Below are 23,017 nucleotides of genomic sequence, written 5' to 3'. Positions count from 1 at the left end.
TTGTAAATAAAGGTTATTCGGTACTCTTTTGTGTACCGTATTATTTCATTGCTGGACAATTTGACAGTTTCTAGGTAGGTTCAGCATTGCATAGGTACCTGAAAGAAGGCAATTTCAGAGTAAAGATTCAAAATGGTCTATTTTTGTACCGATACATATATTTCTACTTACTCAATGATTTTATGTAGAAATGAAGAATATCAACTATATCTGACATTAAAATAACGCATTTTCAAACTGAAATTTCTAGAATGGTATTTTCAATTTGGGGTTGCGGTACCTATTACTAGAAGTTTTCATATCTATTTGGCCTGTGCAGTTCTTCTTATAATTTTGTTTATGTGTATTGAATCGAACCTTTTTTGCTGGGAAATATCTTTGGATGAATTCCAAATTGTTTATATTCTGCAATTCATAGATTCTCTGAAAGAACTTTCTAATCACTCCGTTTTTTTTTTAATGAAATTTATCTAATATGCGTTTGGTGAAGGAAATAAAAATTGGGTTTCAGTCGAAATTAGTTTTCGTACGTGATATGTGTAGAATTTCGAAAACAATATCATTTTGAAGGAAAAAAAATAACGAATTCAACGAATTAATGATATATAGGGTGTTCCATTAAAAAAAATATAGGTTTGTATTGAATCTTCAAAACCATACCCCGAAAAAAAAAATTGAGTACGCCACTGGATTCTACGCAGAATTCTGAATCAGATGTAGTTTTTACCTCAGCATTATTCCTAATAACTTCGGAGATAAAGGAGGGGTCCGAAAAGTATCAATTTCCAAAATCGCCCTGTATCTTTTGAACGGAAACAGTTATGCAAAATCTGATTAGACCAACTTGAGTTTCACGAAAAAGTAGGACAGGAACGTGAAAACCGCAAGGCTCTATCTTAAATAACAAGCGAGAAACCTGGCAGTCTCACCCAAAATGGGATGCACTGTACTTGTCCAGAACATCCAGAAATACTTGATATAAGCACATCCGCCGTCAGTAGTGTCATGAATCCTGGTGATGGTTATGCACAGCTGAAGAAAATAGGAATGATATGAATATCCCTTGTTTTTCATTTTCACTGTAAGAAAGAAAGAAGAAGAAAGAAAGTTTATTCAGAAGTAGGTAACAGAAAATCATTCGAAATTTTTCACAATGATGATAACTATAATAATTTCAAAATAAAAGAGTACACAATGAAGTATGTAATGCCTGGGAACAGATAGCGTTGAAATCTATGGAAGAAGCCGCAGCAGAAGAAGTGAACTAAGCGATCGAATGTGGAAGTATCGACATAAATGGTACACCTTCAATAACGGTATTTTGTGGTGGTAGTTGGGCTAAACGATCTCATCGAAACTGGGGAAATTATAATTCACTCTCCGGAGTTCCTACAATTGTTGGGTTGCAAACTGGAAAAATTTTATATTTGGGTGTGAAAAAAAGGATTGCATAATATGTCAAAGAGTTCAAACTAACAATGACATACCAACAGACACATGCTATAAAAATTGGAATTCATCTTCGACCGCCATGGAAGCTGAAGGATTTTGTTCCAGTTCACCTATGTACAACAAAATGATTGCCGATGGGGACAATAGTTGTTACAAAAAATTCTTGATAGTAGACCTTATGAACAATGTACAGTTGAGAAAATAGAATGTACCAATCATTTACTGAGGAACTACTGTAACAAATTACGAGAACTCTCGAAAGCACGTAGTGTTCTAGGGCCATTGAAGATCGAGCGAAGTGTCTATTAGAGAATGAATTGTACTCGAAGATCACAAACAGTGGCCTTTTTATTAATAAAAAAAGGTCAAGGTCCTTCTCTAGATGGCATTTTTGAAAAAAGTAATCATTCAATTGAAATCAAATGCGTTTTTTCAGCAAGAAATAATATGATAAAGGACGCTATTGAAAGGAAACAAATCACATATTTGGAAAAAATGATGATCAGGAATATCGATTGAAACAAAGCCAGAATTATTATTTTCAAGTTCAGGGACAATTAAATATAGCTGAAAGAGAAAAATGCTTTTGTCGTGTGAACTTTGAAGGACACTTTATTCATCGAAGTCAACATCGATGAAGAGTTTTTCGAAGGAAAATTTCATTAGAACTGTGTTTTACCTGTAATAATTGACCTAAGACATAGAGGCTTAAAAAAAAGAATCCTCAATACAAACTAGATCTTCAGGATAAGAAAAATTGAAGATAACAGAAGGCAATTTGAAATATATCATTATGAACCAAGCTGATTTTTTAATTATAACAAAGTACTATTCCTTAAAACTGTAGATATTTATGAAATGAGTTCAACAAAATTCTCAATGAACCTTTTTTATTTCGGATTAGATATTTCAAAATTCATTCCATTTAATTCATAAGGGTTTTTAACAATTCAAAAAATGAGGATAATGGTATATCAAAGCGTATTTGGATTCTCAATTCGATATCAAGTAATTATGGAAAGTAGAGTCTTTTTCAAAACCTAAAAAACAGTTCGTGTTTCTCAACTCTGTTCTTATTATAAAGAAACCGTCTTTACAATTACAACCATAATCATAGGTGACCATTTGACAATCATTTCATTTCATCAAAATGCCAAAAATCCGGCTGCATATTCCGACACGCACTAGTAAAACTCGAGAAAGAATTGAGATCATCCCAATGCGTTACAAATTCATTCAATCTGGGCTGAGGGCCTAATACGTTCTCGATATTTTTACTACGATAGTCGACGCCCACCCGCTCTTGCCCCTTCACGTTGCGACCCCTCTGCTTCCCAAGCATTGTGGTGTAAACAGACTCTTAACCTTACATTCTCAAATGAATAATATTCATCTGTGAAAATTCTAACACAGACTATTAGTCTGTGCTTTTAAGTTTGAACCTCAAATTTCGAGTGTTGCAAATTTAAACACAGCAGTTCGAATAATCTATGTTCTAACCTAAAATATTCATTTTCATTTCCTGTTTACACTGTTATTGTGATATGATATTTGATATTATGTGTGCATAAAATGAAAATCATCGAAGATTTGAAGAAACCTAACAGAATATTGAAGCTCCATACATATTTTCAAGAAATTTAATAACAATTTCCAAAATAATTGTGTGGATACAAAATAAATAAGTGTGCATTCTGATAGAAAGCAATTCCTTTATGAAATGAAGCATTTGATTTGTTCCACCTATCTCATAAAAATATTGATCTGCATCAATATTTTTGAAGCCATCAGTGTGAAAATATGGAAATAAAGTTTTATGGCTCTGTAATCAATGGAAAATGTTGAACTCCACTTGTAATCAAAGGACCCCGCACGTTCAGTATGGGAAATGGCTTTCCGTGAATTTGGCTGAATTTTTGATATGTTGTAGTTCTTGATGAACTGATCAGAAAAGTTCCTAGCCACAAAGCTCAAAAATGGACAGTTTTCGAGATATGGAGCTTTGAAAATGGAGTTTTTGCAATTTTCGGGGTTTTTGCTCATCAATCGGGTAGCTCTCATTTCTGGTTTTGAGGGAATTTGGATGTTCGGCGGCCAGAACCCGACTGAGAAATGATCATCCTTGGTTAAATTAGGCACCGCCATCGATAATTTTTTATACACTGCTCCACATTGGCTATGAAATGAGATAGAAAATCCAAGATCTTCCATACATCTTTTCATGCCACAAAATGACGCCAGAATAATTCACATGACCGAGAAACGACATATTGTGAGATTTTTTTAAGAGAGACCATAATAACTGAATCCTCATATATCTGATGTCAAATAATATCAAATATGTTAGCCGAAATGTTCATAACCAGGCACCGCGAGCTGTAATGGGGGAAAATGGGAAAATCATAATCATATATCCTCAGGGATAACAATTGTGATCACTATTGATGTCATTTACATATGATATGTGATTTGTTTGTCACAAATCTCGATAATCTGACAATGGGGTGCCAAGACATTTTCCTCAGAATGTCTCGAAATTGATGATAGCATCTCACAGACAAACGAATCCGTGAAAATGTCTGCAGTTTTAATACAATACAGGGTGTTTCCTAAACATGCGGCAAAAATTCAGGGGGTTGTTCCTTGGACTATTTTAAGCAAGTTTTGTCCTTGGATGATTTTTGAAAAACCTCTTTGTTTCGAAGATACAGGGCGAACAACATTTTTCATATTTTTGAAATTAATAATAGTTCAAATAAAAATGCGTACCGCACTGTGTTTACTAAGTAGGTACAATTTATTTTTAAATTTGTTTAACACATTCCAATTACTAAAAACGGCCAGTTTTTTGACTAAAGGGGCCATCTAAAATCATTAGTTTATACCACTCCAGTAGAAAATGTGGAAGACTTGCGAAATCGGATCATTGCTGGGTGTAACTTAATAAGAAATGATCCTGGTGTTTTTGAAAGGGTTCGGCAGTCAATGAGGAGAAGATTGGATGCTTGTATGCTGGCTAGAGGTGGTCATTTTCAACAGTTTTTGTAGGTTGAGTTGAATTTTCATGTAATTTTTCATATTAAAATGTTATTATCTGAAATTTTCTTTCCCCTATATCTTCGAAACAAATAGGTTTTTCAAAAATCATCAAAGGACAAAATATTCTTAGAATAGTCCAAGGAACAACGCCCTGAATTTTTGCCGCATGTTTAGGAAACACCCTGTATAGTACTATCCGGGTAGAATATAGAAGTCCAAGTGTTGGAAGCTAACTATGAATGGAACTTCCGATATTAACCCACGGATTCTTGAAAATAATTTTTTTTTCTATGAACTTTTTGAACTTCACACATACGAATGAATATTACCTAATAATATGATTATTATTATGAATGTTACTCTCATTATCATATTGTTTTTGATTGATCTACTCATTCATTTTGCCAACGATCATATTATTAGATAGTATTCATTCGTATGTGTGAAGTTCAAAAAGTTCATAGAAAAAAAAAATTATTTTCAAGAATTCGTGGGTTATTATCGGAAGTTCCATTCATAGTTAGCTTCCACTACGGGCGAGATTCGCACATTCAGGTTACTTTCAGGTAATAATCTTTTTAATCTCGCCTCTATGGCCTCTTCTACGTCATTTGAAGACGTATATGATACATCTGATCCTAACGACGGTTTCAAGCGGTTCTTCGATGTTCTGGAGTTTCTGTTGAACTCAGCTTGTCCTATCAAGAAAAAAAAAAAATTTGAACAACCGGAAAGCACTGTGGATAACTGAAGAGGTAAGAGTGGCTAATCGTGAATTGAAAAATACTCATTGGCTTTTTCAACAATTGAAATCTGAAAGGGCTAGAGAACTTTACCTTTCAAAAAAGAGGGAGTACAAAAATTTGCTGAACCAAACCAAATTAAATTTTCACAAAGATCTCGTAGAGTGTTCTAGCAACAAAGTTAAAACAATATGGAATCTTGTTCGGAAGGAGACTGCCAGCAAGAGCTGCCATAGTAACATCAATTTAAATGTAAACGGGAGAATTTATTGTGATGAACGAGAGGTAGCTGATATTTTCGGTGAATATTTTTCCAATATTTGTTCTTCGAGTTTGAGTCAGCATTTTCAAGATAGTTTGTCTGGCTCCTGTACAACTGAGCCACTATCAGCTCGAAATTTCTTTTTTTTTCCGGTGGTTGCCGATGAAGTCTATGCCGTTATAAATAACTTTAAGAATAAAAATAGCTGCGGATTCGATATGATTTCGATTAAAGTTTTGAAAGTTCTTTCACCTCAGATCTCGGAGCATCTCGCCCACCTGATTAACTTGTCGATCACTTCGGGTAAGTTTCCTAGTGTCTTGAAAATCGCGAAGGTTATCCCCGTACACAAGAAGAATGCTGTTGACGACATTTCAAATTATCGTCCCATATCTCTTTTGAGCACTTTATCGAAAGTCATAGAGAAATTGGTATTCAATAGAATGTTGGATTATTTGAATAGGTTTTCATTAATTACTGAAAGCCAACACGGCTTCCGACTCAACCGATCGACCAATACAGCTGCTTGTGATTTACTTAGTTTTGTTTACGACTGCCTTGATGGCGGATCCTATGTTGCAGGGCTCTTTTTCGATGAATCAAGAGCATTTGACTGCCTTAATTTTGAGTTCATTCTGGCTAAGTTATACAGCCTTGGATTCAGGGGTGTTTTTCTTGAGTGGGTCAAAGATTTTTTGAATAGTAGGTATTTCTATGTCCGCATAGGACAACAGGAATCTTCCAGATATCCAGTTGAATTGGGGGTCCCGCAGGGTTCTGTATTGGGACCTCTATTATTCATTCTGTTTGTCAATGATCTTCCTCTTCACGTCATGATGTATTCAGCAATGTTGGCCCATATCAAGATAGTTTTGTTTGCTGACGATACATCCTTTATAATTTCCGCATCAAGTCTGATTGAACTCACAGCCAGGTGTGAACTTTTGGTGCGCTGTTTCACTGATTGGTGTTTTCGTAACTCGATAATTCTGAATGTCGATAAAACCGATCTTTTGTACTTTCAGTCGCGGGATATGGGTCGCCAATTAATCTTGGAGCTTCCGTCGGGTGAGTTGAGGTGTTCCGAGTGTGTGAGGTTTCTTGGACTGCAGGTTGACGGTGTCCTGAGTTGGAGGAACCACGTTGACTCAGTATGTTCGAGATTGAGTAGTGCATTTTTCGCAATTAGACGTCTCAAGCAAGTCCTTTCGGAGGAATCTCTAATTTGCGTCTATTATTCTTTGGCCTACTCTCACCTTAACTACAACATCGTGTTATGGGGAGGATCCTCCTCGAGTCATCGTGCATTCATCGCACAGAAAAAAATCATGCGGCTCATTTTCGGCCTTTCACCAGTGGAGTCCTGTAGACCCTACTTCATTTCCAACAGATTGTTGAGTTTTCCCTGCGTTTTCATGTTAAATTGTTTATTGCATATCAAAAAGAACTCAAGGTTGCTGAAAAAATGCTCTGATTACCATGATTACGATACAAGACATAAAGATATTCTCTGTATTCCAAAACATAGAACAACAAAATTTCAGCACTCGCCAACCTACTATGGTATCAGATTGTTCAATCATCTTCCGGAGAGACTGAAAGTTTTGGAGTACAGAAAATTTAAGAATGAAATTAAGGAATTATTGTTGATGAACTGTTTTTATAGTGTCAGCGAATACTTGGATTACTCTTTTGTTTAAGGAATTTGAATCTTTTGTAGATAAAATTTTCTGTTTCAGTTACTAATTTCTTTCTTTTTTCGTATTATTGTTATTATTGTATGCATATTCATTTTGACGTTTTCTATACAGTGTACTCTGTCTTAAGGAAATAAAGAAATATTATTATTATTATTATTATTAACACTTGGACTTCTATATTCTACCCGTATAGTACTATATTGCATTAAAACTGCAGACATTTTCACGGATTCGTTTGTCTGTGAGATGCTATCATCAATTTCGAGACATTCTGAGGAAAATGTCTTGGCACCCCATTGTCAGATTATCGAGATTTGTGACAAACAAATCACATATCATATGTAAATGACATCAATAGTGATCACAATTGTTATCCCTGAGGATATATGATTATGATTTTCCCATTTTCCCCCATTACAGCTCGCGGTGCCTGGTTATGAACATTTCGGCTAACATATTTGATATTATTTAACATCAGATATATGAGGATTCAGTTATTATGGTCTCTCTTAAAAAAATCTCACAATATGTCGTTTCTCGGTCATGTGAATTTTTCTGGCGTCATTTTGTGGTATGAAAAGATGTATGGAAGATCTTGGATTTTGTATCTCATTTCATAGCCAATGTGGAGCAGTGTATAAAAAATTATGAATGGCGGTGCCTAATATAAACAAGGATGATCATTTCTCAGTCGGGTTCTGGCCGCCGAACATCCAAATTCCATCAAAACCAGAAATGAGAGCTCCCCGATTGATGAGCAAAAACCCCGAAAATTGCAAAAAATCCATGTTCAAAGCTCCATATCTCGAAAACTGTCCATTTTTGAGCTTTGTGACTAAGGACTTTTCTGATCAGTTCATCAAGAACTACAACATATCAAAAATTCAGCCAAATTCACGGAAAGCCATTTCCCATACTAAACGTGCGGGGTCCTTTGTACTATAATATGTACCTACATTATAGCCAACCCTACTACATGATTCATCTTGATTTTGCCATTGAAAATAAATGAGAAATATTCAGTATAAATATCCACAATTTCTGTTGCCTGTTTCTTTCAACTCAACTATTTGTTTTCACATTAAAACAATTATGGCACTCTTGGAAGTATGTCAATCATATGCTCTAGGATGAATTTATGGAATAGCAAAAGAATAAAAGTATTCAATCTCAATCAATTGAATATTTGTCTAGTATGTACCTAGTGCTATAATATATTTCGATGTGAGTTTGAATGGCCCGAAGAAGAATATAGTGTTGTTCGATAGCAGCTGTCTTTAGTGGGATATTGATGGTTTTCATTATAATGGGACTATTTTGTGAAAACTTTCTTAAACATGGGCTTTATGGGTAATCTGGACTTTTCAAAAAGAATGTTGATTTTAATGAAGTATCTTCTTATTATAAGAGCGGTGCCAAAGCTCAGTAATTTGTAATCAAATTGAGGAGTTGAGGTGAGCTTATTCAAATAACTTCATTTTCAAACTAAGTTGGCTAGTACTTCAATTCTAAGACCTGAGACATGACATCATAGTAAATATTCATTTCTGTGGATTTTTTTCCATAACAGAACAGAGTTGCATTTAGCCAAAGTACCCAATTTTTTCAATTTCACAGATAATTTTTTTTTTTTAAGATCAAGTTACTCGAAAACGGCGCTTTGTACAAGAAAATATGAAGAATACTTTTATTTTTCAAATTAGCCAAATATTCTTCAATGATCGTTCAAATTACTTTTGAGAGTTGGGTTCTTTGAATTTCTGGTATTTTTATGGGATGTAATGTTCAAAATGAAGAAAATGAAAGATGTGTAGGGCATCTTGTGTTCGGAAAAGATGTATCACATCAAGGAATAGCTATATTCCAAAAATCATTTCCTTTTATAGAGCCATTTACGAGATATAGCCGAAAATCAAATTTTTTAATCGATTTTCAACAGCCTGTATTTTTGTAACCGGGCCGAATCGGAAAAAATTATAAAGGAAAAAAGTGTTTCTTTTGACTTCAGGAATCTTCGGTTGAAATATATGTACAAGTCAAAGACTCACCCTGTATATAATATAGAAATGAAACAAATGGGATTAAATGGCCATTACATTCAGCTTCCCAAGTTAGACTCAGGTGCTGTTGGGCCATGATTCACATTCTTACAGCAACAGTACAAAAAAAGAAAAAAAATACAAGCTATAAAGAAGAAGAAACAAGCAATACTAAAATCGCAAAATATAAGGAAAATAAATCAACAGGATGAAGATATTAGGTTGTACACATATTGGTTAACACAGGAAACGAACAGTCAAGAGGAAGTGAACATCTGAACATCAGGAAAGCAACATAAGCCTCTCTTTGTATTTATTTTTAAAATAAGCGCACGAGGAAGCGAATTAAAAAATTCTGCCTTCATTGATGACATGAGCGATTCTATAGGCGAATGATTTCTTAAAAAGCTGTTTTCTATGCTTAGGAACGGTCAGCAAACCTCGCAGTCGTAGTGTTCTGCACTTTCCCTGAAAATTACTCGCCTCATCAGATAGTCAGGAGTTTTTATCTTCAAAATTTTATAGAAAAAACACGCCTCATGGTAGAGCCGATACCTCTGCATATTTAGCCAACCCGCTTCCGTCAACTTATGAGAAACTCCCTGTCTACGTGGAATGGCATATATGAATCTCAGACATATTTATATTCATATTCATATTCATTTATTTTCCTCAAAAATTTACAGGAGATGTCAAAAAGAGTATAGATAAAAAAAATTCTTCACAATAGTAATAGGTATAGTACACAACATAAAACAAATATAAATATCCATATATATATATATATATAAAGACAAACATTATTTTAAATAAATTAATTTAGGGTTTGTTTGAAATTCGTAATTCATAAATTCGTCCATTGTGTAAAATACATCTTCTACCAATATTTTTTTCATTTTTTTCTTGAAGGCTGCACAAGATAATGATTTTGTTTGCTCAGGTATCCTGTTGAACATCTTCAGCCCGTTGAATATGTGCATATTTTGGATTTTAATGATTCGATGGTAGGCTAACACATATTTTCTCTTGGTTCTTGTGTGGTGGTCGTGAATTTCTTGATGTTGTTTGAAGTGGTTCTTGTTCTTGAAGACATACATTAGACACTCGAGTATGTAACATGATGTAACAGTAAGTATACCATATTTCCTGAACAGTGGTCTACAACTCGCAGTTCTGTCAACACCAGCGATCAATCGAACTGCTTTCTTCTGTTTTAGGAAAATACTCCCAGCTTGTGGCGATGCACCCCATAGGATAATGCCGTATGTCATTCCTCCATGAAAATGTGCATGATATACAACGAGTGCTTCGTTAACGGTAAGTGTGTTTTTTATATGCCTTATAGCGAACAATGCTGTAGAGAGCTTCTTACCCAACTCAATTGAATGCTGTTCCCAGCTTAAGTTAGCACTGATTGTCACTCCAAGTAAGGAAATGATATCCGAATCTGGCTGTTTTGTGGTGATGGTCAGTTGTTGTGTCTTCTCGGCATTCACTTTCATTCCATTTCTTTCAAACCATTCCACTGCGTCTTTTATTGTTTTTTTTTTTTTGTCCTCCAATAAAATATTCCTTGTGGCCTTGTTTAAGAACGTTGTATCATCGGCAAATAATATTTGTTCATCCGCATCAACGTAATATATCAATTCGTCAATGTAGATTAAATATAATACAGGACCCAGCACTGATCCCTGTGGCACACCAAAGTTAATTCTTCTTTTGGTTGATTTTTTCCTCCATAATCTTTAATTTGGTATCGGTCATGCAAATAAGATCTGAACAGGTTTAGTGCTACTCCTCTTATGCCAACATACTCCAATTTTGACAAGAGCTTTTCGTGATCGACACAATCGAACGCTTTGGTCAAGTCCATGCAGGTCAAGGTCACCTCCTCAGAATCATCCAGTGCCTCCATTATGTATTCGACAAGGTTCAGCAGAGCAGATGTTGTCGACTTTTCTTTCCTGAAGTCATGCTGACACTCATTCAGGAAGGAGTTTTTTTTTAAGAACGATACCAATCTAGTTCTCATCAGAGATTCAAAGACCTTTGAGACAGCTGGCAGTATAGAGATCGGCCTATAATTTTCGTATAGATCTTGATCGCCCTTCTTATGAACTGGAATTACCCTAGCAAGTTTCAGCTCATCTGGAAAAATCCCCTCCTCAAAACATCTATTTATCAGCAATGAAAGTGGGCCGGCCATGCAATGGATAACTTCCTTCAGCAATCTCACGGAAAATTCATAAATATCCAAGGCCGACTTGTTCTTCATCGAGGAAACTACTTGTTTCACCTCCTCAGGTGTTGTTGGAGATAAAAAGAATGATTTTGTGTTTTCCACTTTTCTGTTCTTCAGAAGACCATCGCTTACTTCTGAGTTACCGGTCTGCACATTCATCTTTTCCGCTATATTGGAAAAATATATGTTGAATTCTTCCTCTGATAGTTCCTTTGAGCTGTTTCCACTGGGATTACATTTAATTCTAGAGTTTATGACCCTCCAAATATCGCGACTTTTGTTATCTGATCGATTTATAAACTCCATGTTCCTCTTTTTGATGATCTCATTTATTGAATTCTTTAGTTCAACTTTTAACCCTCTGTATAATTTCAAGGAATGTTTATTTCTTTTCACTTGGAATATTATGTGAGCAGCTTCAACCTTGTTTTGAAGTTTCATTATCTCCGAATTCACCCAGTATTTCTTTTTAATCTGATTTGAAATTTTTATTTTTTTTTCAGGAAAACAATTGTTGAATATCGAGGATATCGTCTTATGGAATATTTCGTACGACTCACGTATGGAATCAACATATAAATAACTCCAATCCACCCTCTGTAATTGCTCACAGAAGGAGAGGGTATTTTTCTTGTTCAATGTACAAACTATTTTATGTTCTTTTTTCCAGGAGAATCCGCCAGTGCAATGTCCAATCTCTGTCCCAGATGGTCCGATAAGTAATGGTTGACTGTGTACGCATAATAGTCGGTACATTTTATATTTGTGAAGATGTTATCAATACATTTACTTGAAGTCGCAGTAATACGAGATGATTCTTTAAATATAACGTGTAAACCATATGACAATAATAATTCTCTGATTTTTATATTCTCCTTGCTTTTGCCGTTGAAATCAACATTGAAGTCGCCAGTAATGACGATCCTGAAATGTGAGCCTTCTGAAATTGAACTTAGCGCCTCGTCCATTTTATCAATAAAAATGTCAAAGTCACCCTTAGGACGTCTATAAATACATAAAAAATACGTATTCGTAGCTACCTCGAATATTCCTCACATCTCCACATGCCCTTCCACTGACAATTCATTAATTTTACTTATTGGTTTCGTAACCATATCGTCTCTTGCAAGTATTATATTGCCTCCCTTTTCCATTTCTCGGCGAGTGAATGTACAGTGCATCCCATTTTGGGTGAGACTGCCAGGTTTCTCGCTTGTTATTTGAGATAGAGCCTTGCGGTTTTCACGTTCCTGTCCTACTTTTTCGTGAAACTCAAGTTGGTCTAATCAGATTTTGCATAACTGTTTCCGTTCAAAAGATACAGGGTGATTTTGGAAATTGATACTTTTCGGACCCCTCCTTTATCTCCGAAGTTATTGGAAATAATGCTGAGGTAAAAACTACGTCTGAATCAGAATTCTGCGTAGAATCCAGTGGCGTATTCAATTTTTTTTTATGGTATGGTTTTGAAGATTCAACACAAACCTATATTTTTTTTAATGGAACACCCTATATATCATTAATTCGTTGAATTCGTTATTTTTTCCCTTCAAAATGATATATGATACTATATAGGTAGGATGGTCAGAAATGTTAAAAAAACACTAAAACATCAAATAATAATGATTTTTTGTTAATGAGCAATGGATTTCCCATATGAAAAAAAGGTTCGATTGGATAATTTCAATTTGTGATTTTTATAAATAGTAGAGTAAGCAAACAAAGATAATACACTCATCACTTACATGAAAAACAAAACGTAGGTACCCATGGGCGCCCGCAGGGGGGGGCCAGGGGGGGCCATGGCCCCCCCTGAGATTTTGATTTCCTCATTTTTCAGCACGACACCCTCAATATTACTAATGACAATCATGGACGCCTTATCGTTTTTCAATAATTTTCATTTTGCCCCCCCTGAGAAAAATTTCTGCGGGCGCCCATGTAGGTACCTACCTAATAGCAACAAATAAATAATATAAAAATTCATAAACATTGTATGATATCTTGCAGCTTAAACTGTTCAAATTAATGTCCATTTTCCTCTAATACATAATTGACAAAACTTTTCAATACGCCTGAGTGCATTTAATATTATAAAAGGGTGGTTTTGTAAATCCTGGAAAACTGCCTCTCTTGATGCACGAAGTTCTTCGAGACTGTTATGTCTTTTACTGTAGTATATAATATGTATTAGGGAAAATGGACAGCAATTTGAACAGTTTAATCTGTAAGATATTATGCTATGTTTATGAATTTTTTTATTATTCATTTGTTGCTATTAGGTAGGTACTTACGTTTTGTTTTTCATGTTAGTGATGAGTGTATTATCTTTGTTTGCTCACTCTACTATAAATAAAAATCACAAATTGAAATTATCCAATCGAACCTTTTTTTCATATGGGAAATCCATTGCTCATTAACAAAAAATCATCATTATTTGATGTTTTAGTGTTCTTTTAACATTTCTGAACATCCTACCTACATAGTATCATACATCATTTTGAAGGGAAAAAAATAACGAATTCAACGAAGTCATGATATACAGGGTGTTCCATTAAAAAAAATATAGGTTTGTGTTGAATCTTCAAAACCATACCCCGAAAGAAAAAATTGAATACGCCACTGGATTCTACGCAGAATTCTGATTCAGACGTAGTTTTTACCTCAGCATTATTTCTAATAACTTCGGAGATAAAGGAGGGGTCCGAAAAGTATCAATTTCCAAAATCACCCTGTATCTCTTGAACGGAAACAGATATGCAAAATCTGATTAGACCAACTTGAGTTTCACGAAAAAGTAGGACAGGAACGTGAAAAACGCAAGGCTCTATCTTAAATAACAAGCGAGAAACCTGGCAGTCTCACCCAAAATGGGATGCACTGTACTCGCTATCTTATAGCCTAAAATATTCAAACCTTTCAGTTCTTCGTTACTCATCCAATGTTGTGTCAAACAAACGACTTTATAGTCAGAATTTCTCAGGCATTGTATGTTTAAATTAAGAAATGACTCATATTTTTCATCTAACGGTTCATTTTTTTTTCATAACCCTAACAGTGTTACTCTTTTACATTTCTCTCGCGAAAAATCCTAAATCTCTTAACTACCACACCCAGTGACCTACTCTGCCAACATATAGGTACCCAAGCTCTCTTCGGTCGACGAATTTGCGTTAGTACCCGTTATTAGGATATCTCCTTTTTGAGACTACTTTCCCCTAAAGTAGACATCAAGTTTGTTCTTGAATTCTTTTTTTTTTCATATTTCAATTTTGCATGTTTATTAGTTTTACTCACAGTTTTCTTCTCCGACAATCCACTAATGTTTTCTACTGATGTAGATTCCTGTACTAGATCAAAAGAAAGGGAAAGTTCCACGGTAGATGGATTTATTTCTTCAGGAATTAATTCACTCCTCTTTGAAGACATAGATGGCGCAATACGTTTATTCACAGTCGATCCCATTAAATTTGTGTAATTTTTCAAAATTATAATTTTGTCTTTCAACTCATTGATCAAATCGTTCTTTCCTTCAATTATTGTGGACAAATATTCTCTTTCAGTGTCTCTGCAAATTTCGTTTTTCAATAGGGTACTTACTGAATTTGTTTCATCGTCGCAACTCAATGAATCATCAACGTTTTCTCTAGATGGTTGATTTCCACTCAACGATTGTTCGAAAGAGGCCTCATTTAAATTTGCTCTGCGGGTTTTCAGTTCGCGAATTTCCTGATCTTTCTTCTCACAATGACAATTTTTGGAGGTTATGTTTTCACAAAAAACGATTTCCCCATCAGCTTTCACATACATTCCACAAATCTTCAGTACACAACTTGGATGGTAATATTTGTTGCATTTTGAACAAGTGATGAATATTTTCACCTCTTTTGTACATTTATGTAGGGTTTTTATATCGTTGTCTAGGGGTTTATATAAAAAAGGCCGCCGGAACTTAACTATTGTTTATTTACACAATGTACAATTAAACTTCAATTGAATGTACAGCCACTGAACTTTCGTCTATAGAACTATCGAAGTTATTTTATTCCGTCTAATTGTTAATAGTCTAATTATCGAATTATCTAACTCGCTGCGTCTACTCTTTTACGTCGAATCATATGCGTCTATCACGTCGAATTCTTTAACCTTTTCCGTCTAATCTGTAACGTCGAATATCAACTATCTCCGTCTCCTATCTTACGTCGAATTCCACCCTCGTTCATCTGTATCGTACTTCAGTCCTTAAGTTTCAAGTACCTCTTCCCCTTACGTCTCCCTATCGATAAATCTGCATGGTGCAACCTTTGGCCCGGTGCACACATCCGACTTTTGCAGTTACGACACCCGTTGCGGTGTCGTACCTATTCAATGCACACTACATACTACACCGGCGTGGTTGCGGAGCCAGATCAATTCAATGAGCACTAGTTTCCCATTCAGCATCGTGAATGTAATACTTTCTGGACTTATTTGATTATAGTATTTGTTGGATCATAAAAATTTAAAACTTTTTCAGTTTTTCATGATTTCTACGAAACTTTCACTCATATGATCTTGAAATCTCTAGCTGTTTCAAAAATTGAATTTAAATTTTTATCAATAAGAGTTTGAATAAGACACTTTATTACTTTCGCAAAAACTATAGACAATGATAAAATCGTTCGGAAGAAAATATATAGGCTACCAGCGGACTCACCGATCATGAGAAATAGAAATGAATTGTTGAAAATCCTGTTGTTCGAAGAATTGATGAAAACATACTACTACCCAATAAATTTTTCTGATGACTTCATCTCATTTTAGTTTCTTCAATGAAGAACTCGATATCCAATTCCCTCGCTACCATTGTGCGAACTCACGACAAAAGTCGTATGTGTGCACAGGTCAATTTGGAATAGAGTACTGAGAGATCGCATGTACGACTGCGGCACAGTTGCGGCCTAGAGGGACATGCTACCAAAAAACGACCGTAGGCTGGCAGTTACGACGTCGCAACTGCACGGCGGGTAGTGTGCATGCTCCCATTTGATTCTTTGTACCACAGGCCGCAAGTACGACACAGCAACGGTGTCGTAACTGCAAAAGTCGGATGTGTGCACCGGGCCATTCAGTCGGGTGTTAAGAATTTGGATCCCACATTTATTACAAACTTTTTCTGCGCTATGAAAATTACGCGGCGCCATCTTGTATATAAGTTTTGGAGTCTTTGAATGCGTCCAGTATTATACGAGTTCAGCGCGGGGCCATACACAGTATCACAGAAACTCAAATGTGACAAACATAAGGACTCACAGAGCATTATCTTTGTGCTCCGGCTGAGGGAATATCTGTGTGCATAAATCTGCTTCAGGGTAGAATAGGCCAACCGAAGCTTCCAGTTGATATGCTCAGTGAACTGTAGCTTGTTATCAATAACACATATCAGGACCTGTGCTACTACTACTCTTCAGTAATAAATTAATTTAAATAGAGCCTAAAATTATGGTGTAATGAGATTTTCCATATTCGATTTGCATTTTTACCTACTACCGGTATATAATAAATCCAGTAGTACCCACGAGATCTCGGTAATCTGTAGAGCAAAAACTTTCGTAATAGTATAATAAATTAGCTTGAATAGAGCCTGAACTTATGGTGTAATCAGATGTTCCATGTACCTACATATTCGTTCTACATTTTTCACCTATTTTAATCACTTTCATCTGATCATATTCTCTTACAATAACTTTCTTCTACACTTTTAAAGACTGAATAACAAATGTCTTTAGAGATCTAGTACTCTCAAAGATATTAAAAAATCAGAAATAAAAAAGTTTATGATGAACTTACTTTGACGAAGGAAATAGTATTCCTTCAAAATAAACTTTAGTAAAATAATACAACAAAATTTGATTATCTATGATTGCATTCATATAAATCTGAAAATATTATCAATTGAAATCAAATTGAATGTAGAAATGCACAATCAATTTTATTCATTGCAATTCAATGGAAAAATCATCCTATCAATATGACAATTCCTAATCGGAATTGATTTTTTTGATGATTTAAAAGACCGCTCAATGCTAAAGTAAAAGGTAATGGTACTAGCTTCTTCTCTAATACAGCTCCTACAGACCAATTAGAGTCAATATGACCTTTGAACACAAGTTCACTCTTTGGTAAATCAACTTGATACCCAATAGAAGCCACTGATTTCTGCATTCTATGATTGACGCTATAGTTGTAGTATAGTTGTTTTCTGATTGGTTGTTGTATGTGTATTTTTGTATTTGATTTTTATCGTAGAAAGTTAACATGTAAGATTGGTTATTTATTATTGACTTTTTTATCACTGTAATTTTGAAATATAAGGTTGACATTTAAGTATTGTCTTCTGTTCTGCGATGCTTTGTTGAATAAGTGATTGAATGATTGATTGAGTATGAATCTAATATGTAGTACCCTGGATATCTCGCCTGAGGGGCAAAAAATGTCGTAATAGAATAATAAATTGGCCTTAATTGGGCCTAAAATTACTATGTAAGTTAAATTATTTTGGAAAGTTCCTTTACGATTGGGTTCTGCTAGCTTAATGATAAAGTTAGCAGAACCCAGGGTTTTTTGAAAAAACTTGAATTCAGAGAGCTTTTAATTATATTGACATTAGATTTTCCATATTCATATTCGATTTGCATTTTTCACGCACTGCCCATGAATCAAGTAATACCCATAAGATCTCGGTAATCTGAAAAGCAAAAAATTTTATAATACGGTAATAAATTAGTTTGAATAGCGCCTTATATTATGGCGTAATCAGATTTTCCATATTTATATTCGTTTTGCATTTTTCACCTAATGAAGAACCAAAAGTTTAAGTTGAATTATTCAGGGGAGTTTCTTTACGATTGAATTCTGTTAGCTCAATAATAAAGCTAGTAGAACCCAGGGTTTGTTTTTCAGAACTTGAATTCAGAAATTTGACAATGGGTTCAAACGTGAGCCTAAAATGAGCATAAATCAGATGTAATCAGATTGTCCATAAGAAACCGATTAACTCGGTGGTTCTGATAGCTCAAAGTTAAGTTAACAGAACCCGTGATTCCTTCGACAATTTTGGAGTAAATCGTTTCTCAATAAGGTTAGAGATTAGCCTAAAATAAGCCTAAAATTATTGCTTAAAAAAAATCAAAAATTCGAAAGTGGTTCGGATAGCTTAACGGGGGTAATAGGAACTGATAATTCTTGACCCAACTCAATACCAGGGAGTTTTTTTCTCAAGCTAGAAATTTTTGATAGAGGCAGGAGGAAGGACAAAAATAGGATGAAGTATCTAAACATGAGATTTTCTGAATAATTTAATATTTTCAAGAATTATGTTCATATTGGTGCATAATGCTATAAATAATCAAAGATTAATTATTGTGAACTCCCAGAAGTGGATGTGACAAACTGAGCTATCAGAGCAGCAATAGAATATATCGCTTTGAAAATCTGTAATAAAATCGAAGATATTAAAATTATTATTGAAACACATACTTTCAAAAAGATCAATCATTAGTCAGGTTTTTCTTTCAATGTAAGTAAGTAGGGGAGAGCGGGGCTGGAAGTTCCCGGGGTAAGGTGTTCTGATGCTTTGTAACGAAAAAAGATAGCAAGATATGCAAAATATGCTTCTAAAGCACCAAGTGGAGCGTCAATTTAGCAGTAATTTTTATTACTCTGGTGACGGTGGTTGAGTGGCTGTGTGCACGTGCTCTCGAAACTTCACGTAATTATCAGTTTTCATGTTTGAACTATTTGGTCTATCTTTGTTAATTATGAACCTATTCATGCATTAATTTCCCCACTTGTTGTTACATAAGTAAGCAATCTTATTGCTTTAGTATTGTTTCAATTGATTTTGTTAGTTTGCCAGTATGTCAATGTTCGTATATTGAAGTAATTTGGGGTCATAAGTTCCAATCGACTTTCAATCGTATTTAAAATTTTCATGACAATTTTTTTTGTATTCTACGGATGCGAAACTACTAGACAGAGAGAGGTAAGACCTCCAAGACAATTGTTACGTCAAGCTTCCCCTGCTATTACCAACGACGGAAAATCTGTTAAAACTGTGGCAAGAGAAATTGAATTTTCCGCATGACCTTACATTGAATTCTAGAAAATGACGTTGACCACAGACGACTATTCAAACTGACATGCCATTAAAAATGGATTGGCTAAAAAACAGGCAGCAAAAAAGACAAACTGATGAAGGCATTACAAGGACTGGAACAGAAAAATCATAGATACAAGAAAAGTAAATGGTAAAAGCAAGGAGGAAAGTGGAGAAAAATATCAGGATTACGAAGGGGCAAAACGCAAGATACCGAGAGTGACCGCGGTAAGGTTCTGTGGTGGGATTCTGTAACGGCAAAGCGAAGCGAAAACGTGACGAAACGACAGTTTTGCTCGGTTCGGTATTCTGTAAAGGGATTCGGCAATAGTCGTGTTTGCCGAAGCAAAGAACGACCTCATGACGATAACGAAACATTTTAGGGTTCGTTGTCATTACGAAAAGTCCGACGACGTTTTTGATTGGTTTACTTTTACCACGTGACCAAGTCTTAAGCGTCATATTATGACACTTGAATGATTTCGATGTTATAATTTTGAATGTTTTGCTTCACAATATCACAATTCTTAATATTAACTTTGAAATTCATTCTATTAATTATTGAAAAATTGCGTCTTGATTAACGATTGGCGCCATATAAAGGAGTCATGACAACTTCCAGGAAATCGAGCATTGGCATTCAATATTAAAAGATCAGAATTGCAAATCGACTGCACATTAATTGAGTGATATCCTTTTCTGTTCAAAAAGGAATGCTCTTCTTCTGATTGCTTCAAGATTTTTATGTGTGTACAGTCGATTGCTCCAATTATTCCTGGTATTCCACATTTCCTTTTATTTTGGGTCTTCTCAGAATCATTAGGGAATTTAATTCTTCCTTGGAATACATGGTTAATCAATTTAGTCACTTCACTAACACAACGACTGACCATGGGTTGACTTACTGCTAGCAAATATTCTTGTCCAATACCGCGTTGGTAATTTCCACTGGCAAAAAATCTCAGAGTTATCAATATTCGCTGTTCAAATGGCGTTCTCGTGTTCCTCCAATAATTATCCATAAATGGTTTCAATTCATCGAATAGAACGTGAACTAAATGTTTCGACAAACGGAAAACGTCTATGAATCTCTCATCCGTTAAGTTAAATGGATCACTTCTATCTCGAAGAAATCTATTCTCCTCTCTTGTAAGAGTTAGACGAACTCTTCTTGAGATTTCCTCGTCGATGATCAGAATCATTGAAAACATGATGAATATTTCTTTATACCTATACACACTATTAGTTGACTCCCCGAAGTTATTTTGTAGTATGGGTAGGTTTTGTAACTGGAATAAGAATGAAGGTTTTAAATTATAATCCATTGAACGAGGTTCCATTTCGAATTTCTTCCAGTGCTCAAATAAGAATTTTTGTAATACTCAATATTTACATTCAGGTGCTGTCTTCAATTCGCTAATTCATTCTTAATGATAAACTAAACAGTTTAAAATGGTATGAAACCCTTTGTTGAGTAACTTCCAATGAGAGTCATAAATCAAAATATAATTTCTGACAATACTCAAGTTAAATACTGTGGATTATTCAAAGGACATTACAGCTAGAGTCCATAAAAGGGACTCTTATCTCATTGCTCTTATTAGAGATTATCTCAGGTACCTCATATGTCAAAACCTGCAGAATCCTACAGTAGCTTAAATATCTACTTATTTGCAACGTTGCCAATGTTCCTTCGTGTAAAGTCGGTAAGCTCCGACAACGAAACTAAAAGCGTAAAGATAACGAAACGATAAAGAAAAAGACGCTTACAGAATACCGCATTCGCTTCGCTTCGTAACGTTATCGCTTTCGTTTGCTATGATAACGAAAGTTACAGAATCCTACCCCTGGAATGGTACCTACTGGCTAATTTGTTATGATTCAAATTAAAATTCTCGACCAAGACAACAATGGATTGTGGATAGAGTGTACTATGTGTAAAAATTAGGCTCCTACCAAATTATTGTGAGTCAGATGAAGAGAAGATTGATGAATAAGATTGCTGATGAATAAAAATGGAGATTGTCAAAGTTAGTCACAATTGATAAAAAAAGACTGCTGATTGATGATTAGACTTAATTAACCTGAATAAAAAGTTTATATGGAAGTAACTGATATGTTTTTCATTTTGAAAGTATATTTACACATTAGATAAGATTTATAGATTTTATGGACTTCAATTTTATTTTAGCTAAATAAAAAGATTCATACAAACCCACATAATCATAATTCATTATTTCAACAAAATATCAGAATCTAAGAGGTACAATTTGCCTCAAAGGTGGAACAACTCGCCCCAAAGTGGGGTTGAATGCTCCGCTCCGAAATTTTACAAACCTTTGCTTCTGTGAAAAAAACTATCGAGGTATCAGTAAAAACGACTATAAGATTTTCAAAAAGAATAAATATTCGTTCGATATTATACCAAGTTGAAAATGAAATCCTTCATTATCATGATGAAAATTCGTATTATTTAAAAATCGGAACGTCCAACCCCACTCACCCCTACAATAATAACTCAACTTCATTCAATATATAAATAATAATAATAGTATAAGAGCCCGTGGACACCAGACTCAGTCCAGACGCAAGTCTCGGGGGATTAGTCGACCCCAGCCATGCCAAGGTCTGTGCTGGCATGGTTCACCGCAGCCTCCTCGGGGCGAGAGTTGGACAGTGATCGACTGACACTGACCAATGCGGTGCGACTCCCCATACCCTGCTGTAGTGTCGTGTCTTGGGGTATTGCACGGGGTTTACGATGCCAGGTATGCAAGGGATCAGCACCTTCATGCCTGATATACCGACATGTGGAATCTGATGTCTGTGGTCATGTCTCGCGAGCAGAGGACACATGCCGGGGGATTTGGCTTAACCGCCTCAACCGAGTGTATGAAAGACACAATAAGAACATTCCCCAAGACAAGGTGGAACAGCGTATGCCGAAGTCTGCGTGGCTAGTGGGAGGATCTAGTCCTGAATATGCGAACTCCAGATACCAGGCGACCTCTGGTTTAATTGGCCTTCCAGGGGCATGCGCGGCTCTGCCTCTGGTGACTGAAATTCCTAAGCTGCACGTGGGACTTCATATGGACCAGATAGTAGAAAGAGAAGGGCCTAGCACTAGCCCTAATGTGCTAATTGAGGAAGAACAAAGCCTCACTCAGCCTGAGGAACAGGGCGCAAGTCCTGACCACATGGCGGAGGAAATGCTGCTGAAGAGGAGCGATGAAGAGGTCGTAGCTGGCCTCGAAAAGCTGACGGTCAGGAGACCTAGACTCTCCGGGGCCGCCAGAAAGAGGATGAAGTTCCTCCCCAAGAAAGGGATGGCTCCTGACGATTCCAGGAAAGAAGCCTCCAAACCAATTGGTCCAAGGCAGACAACAGGCCGAGGCACCAAGAG

General features: G+C 35.5%; 1 protein-coding gene across 1 annotated transcript in view; it reads right to left on the bottom strand.

Moving 5' to 3' along the window:
- Positions 1-17,838: 17,838 nt before the first annotated feature.
- The window catches only part of LOC123680833, an 87,894-nt gene continuing 82,715 nt past the window's right edge, over positions 17,839-23,017 (bottom strand). The window contains exon 9 of the mRNA XM_045618950.1: positions 17,839-18,204. Coding sequence (XP_045474906.1) covers positions 18,112-18,204 — 93 coding nt within the window. The 3' untranslated portion in view covers positions 17,839-18,111. The remainder of the gene's footprint in view (positions 18,205-23,017) is intronic.

The sequence above is a fragment of the Harmonia axyridis genome, chromosome 5 (assembly GCF_914767665.1).
Source record: "Harmonia axyridis chromosome 5, icHarAxyr1.1, whole genome shotgun sequence".
NCBI lineage: Eukaryota > Metazoa > Arthropoda > Insecta > Coleoptera > Coccinellidae > Harmonia > Harmonia axyridis.
The sequence above is the reverse complement of the archived record's forward strand: the minus strand, read 5'-3'. Positions and strand labels throughout refer to the sequence as shown.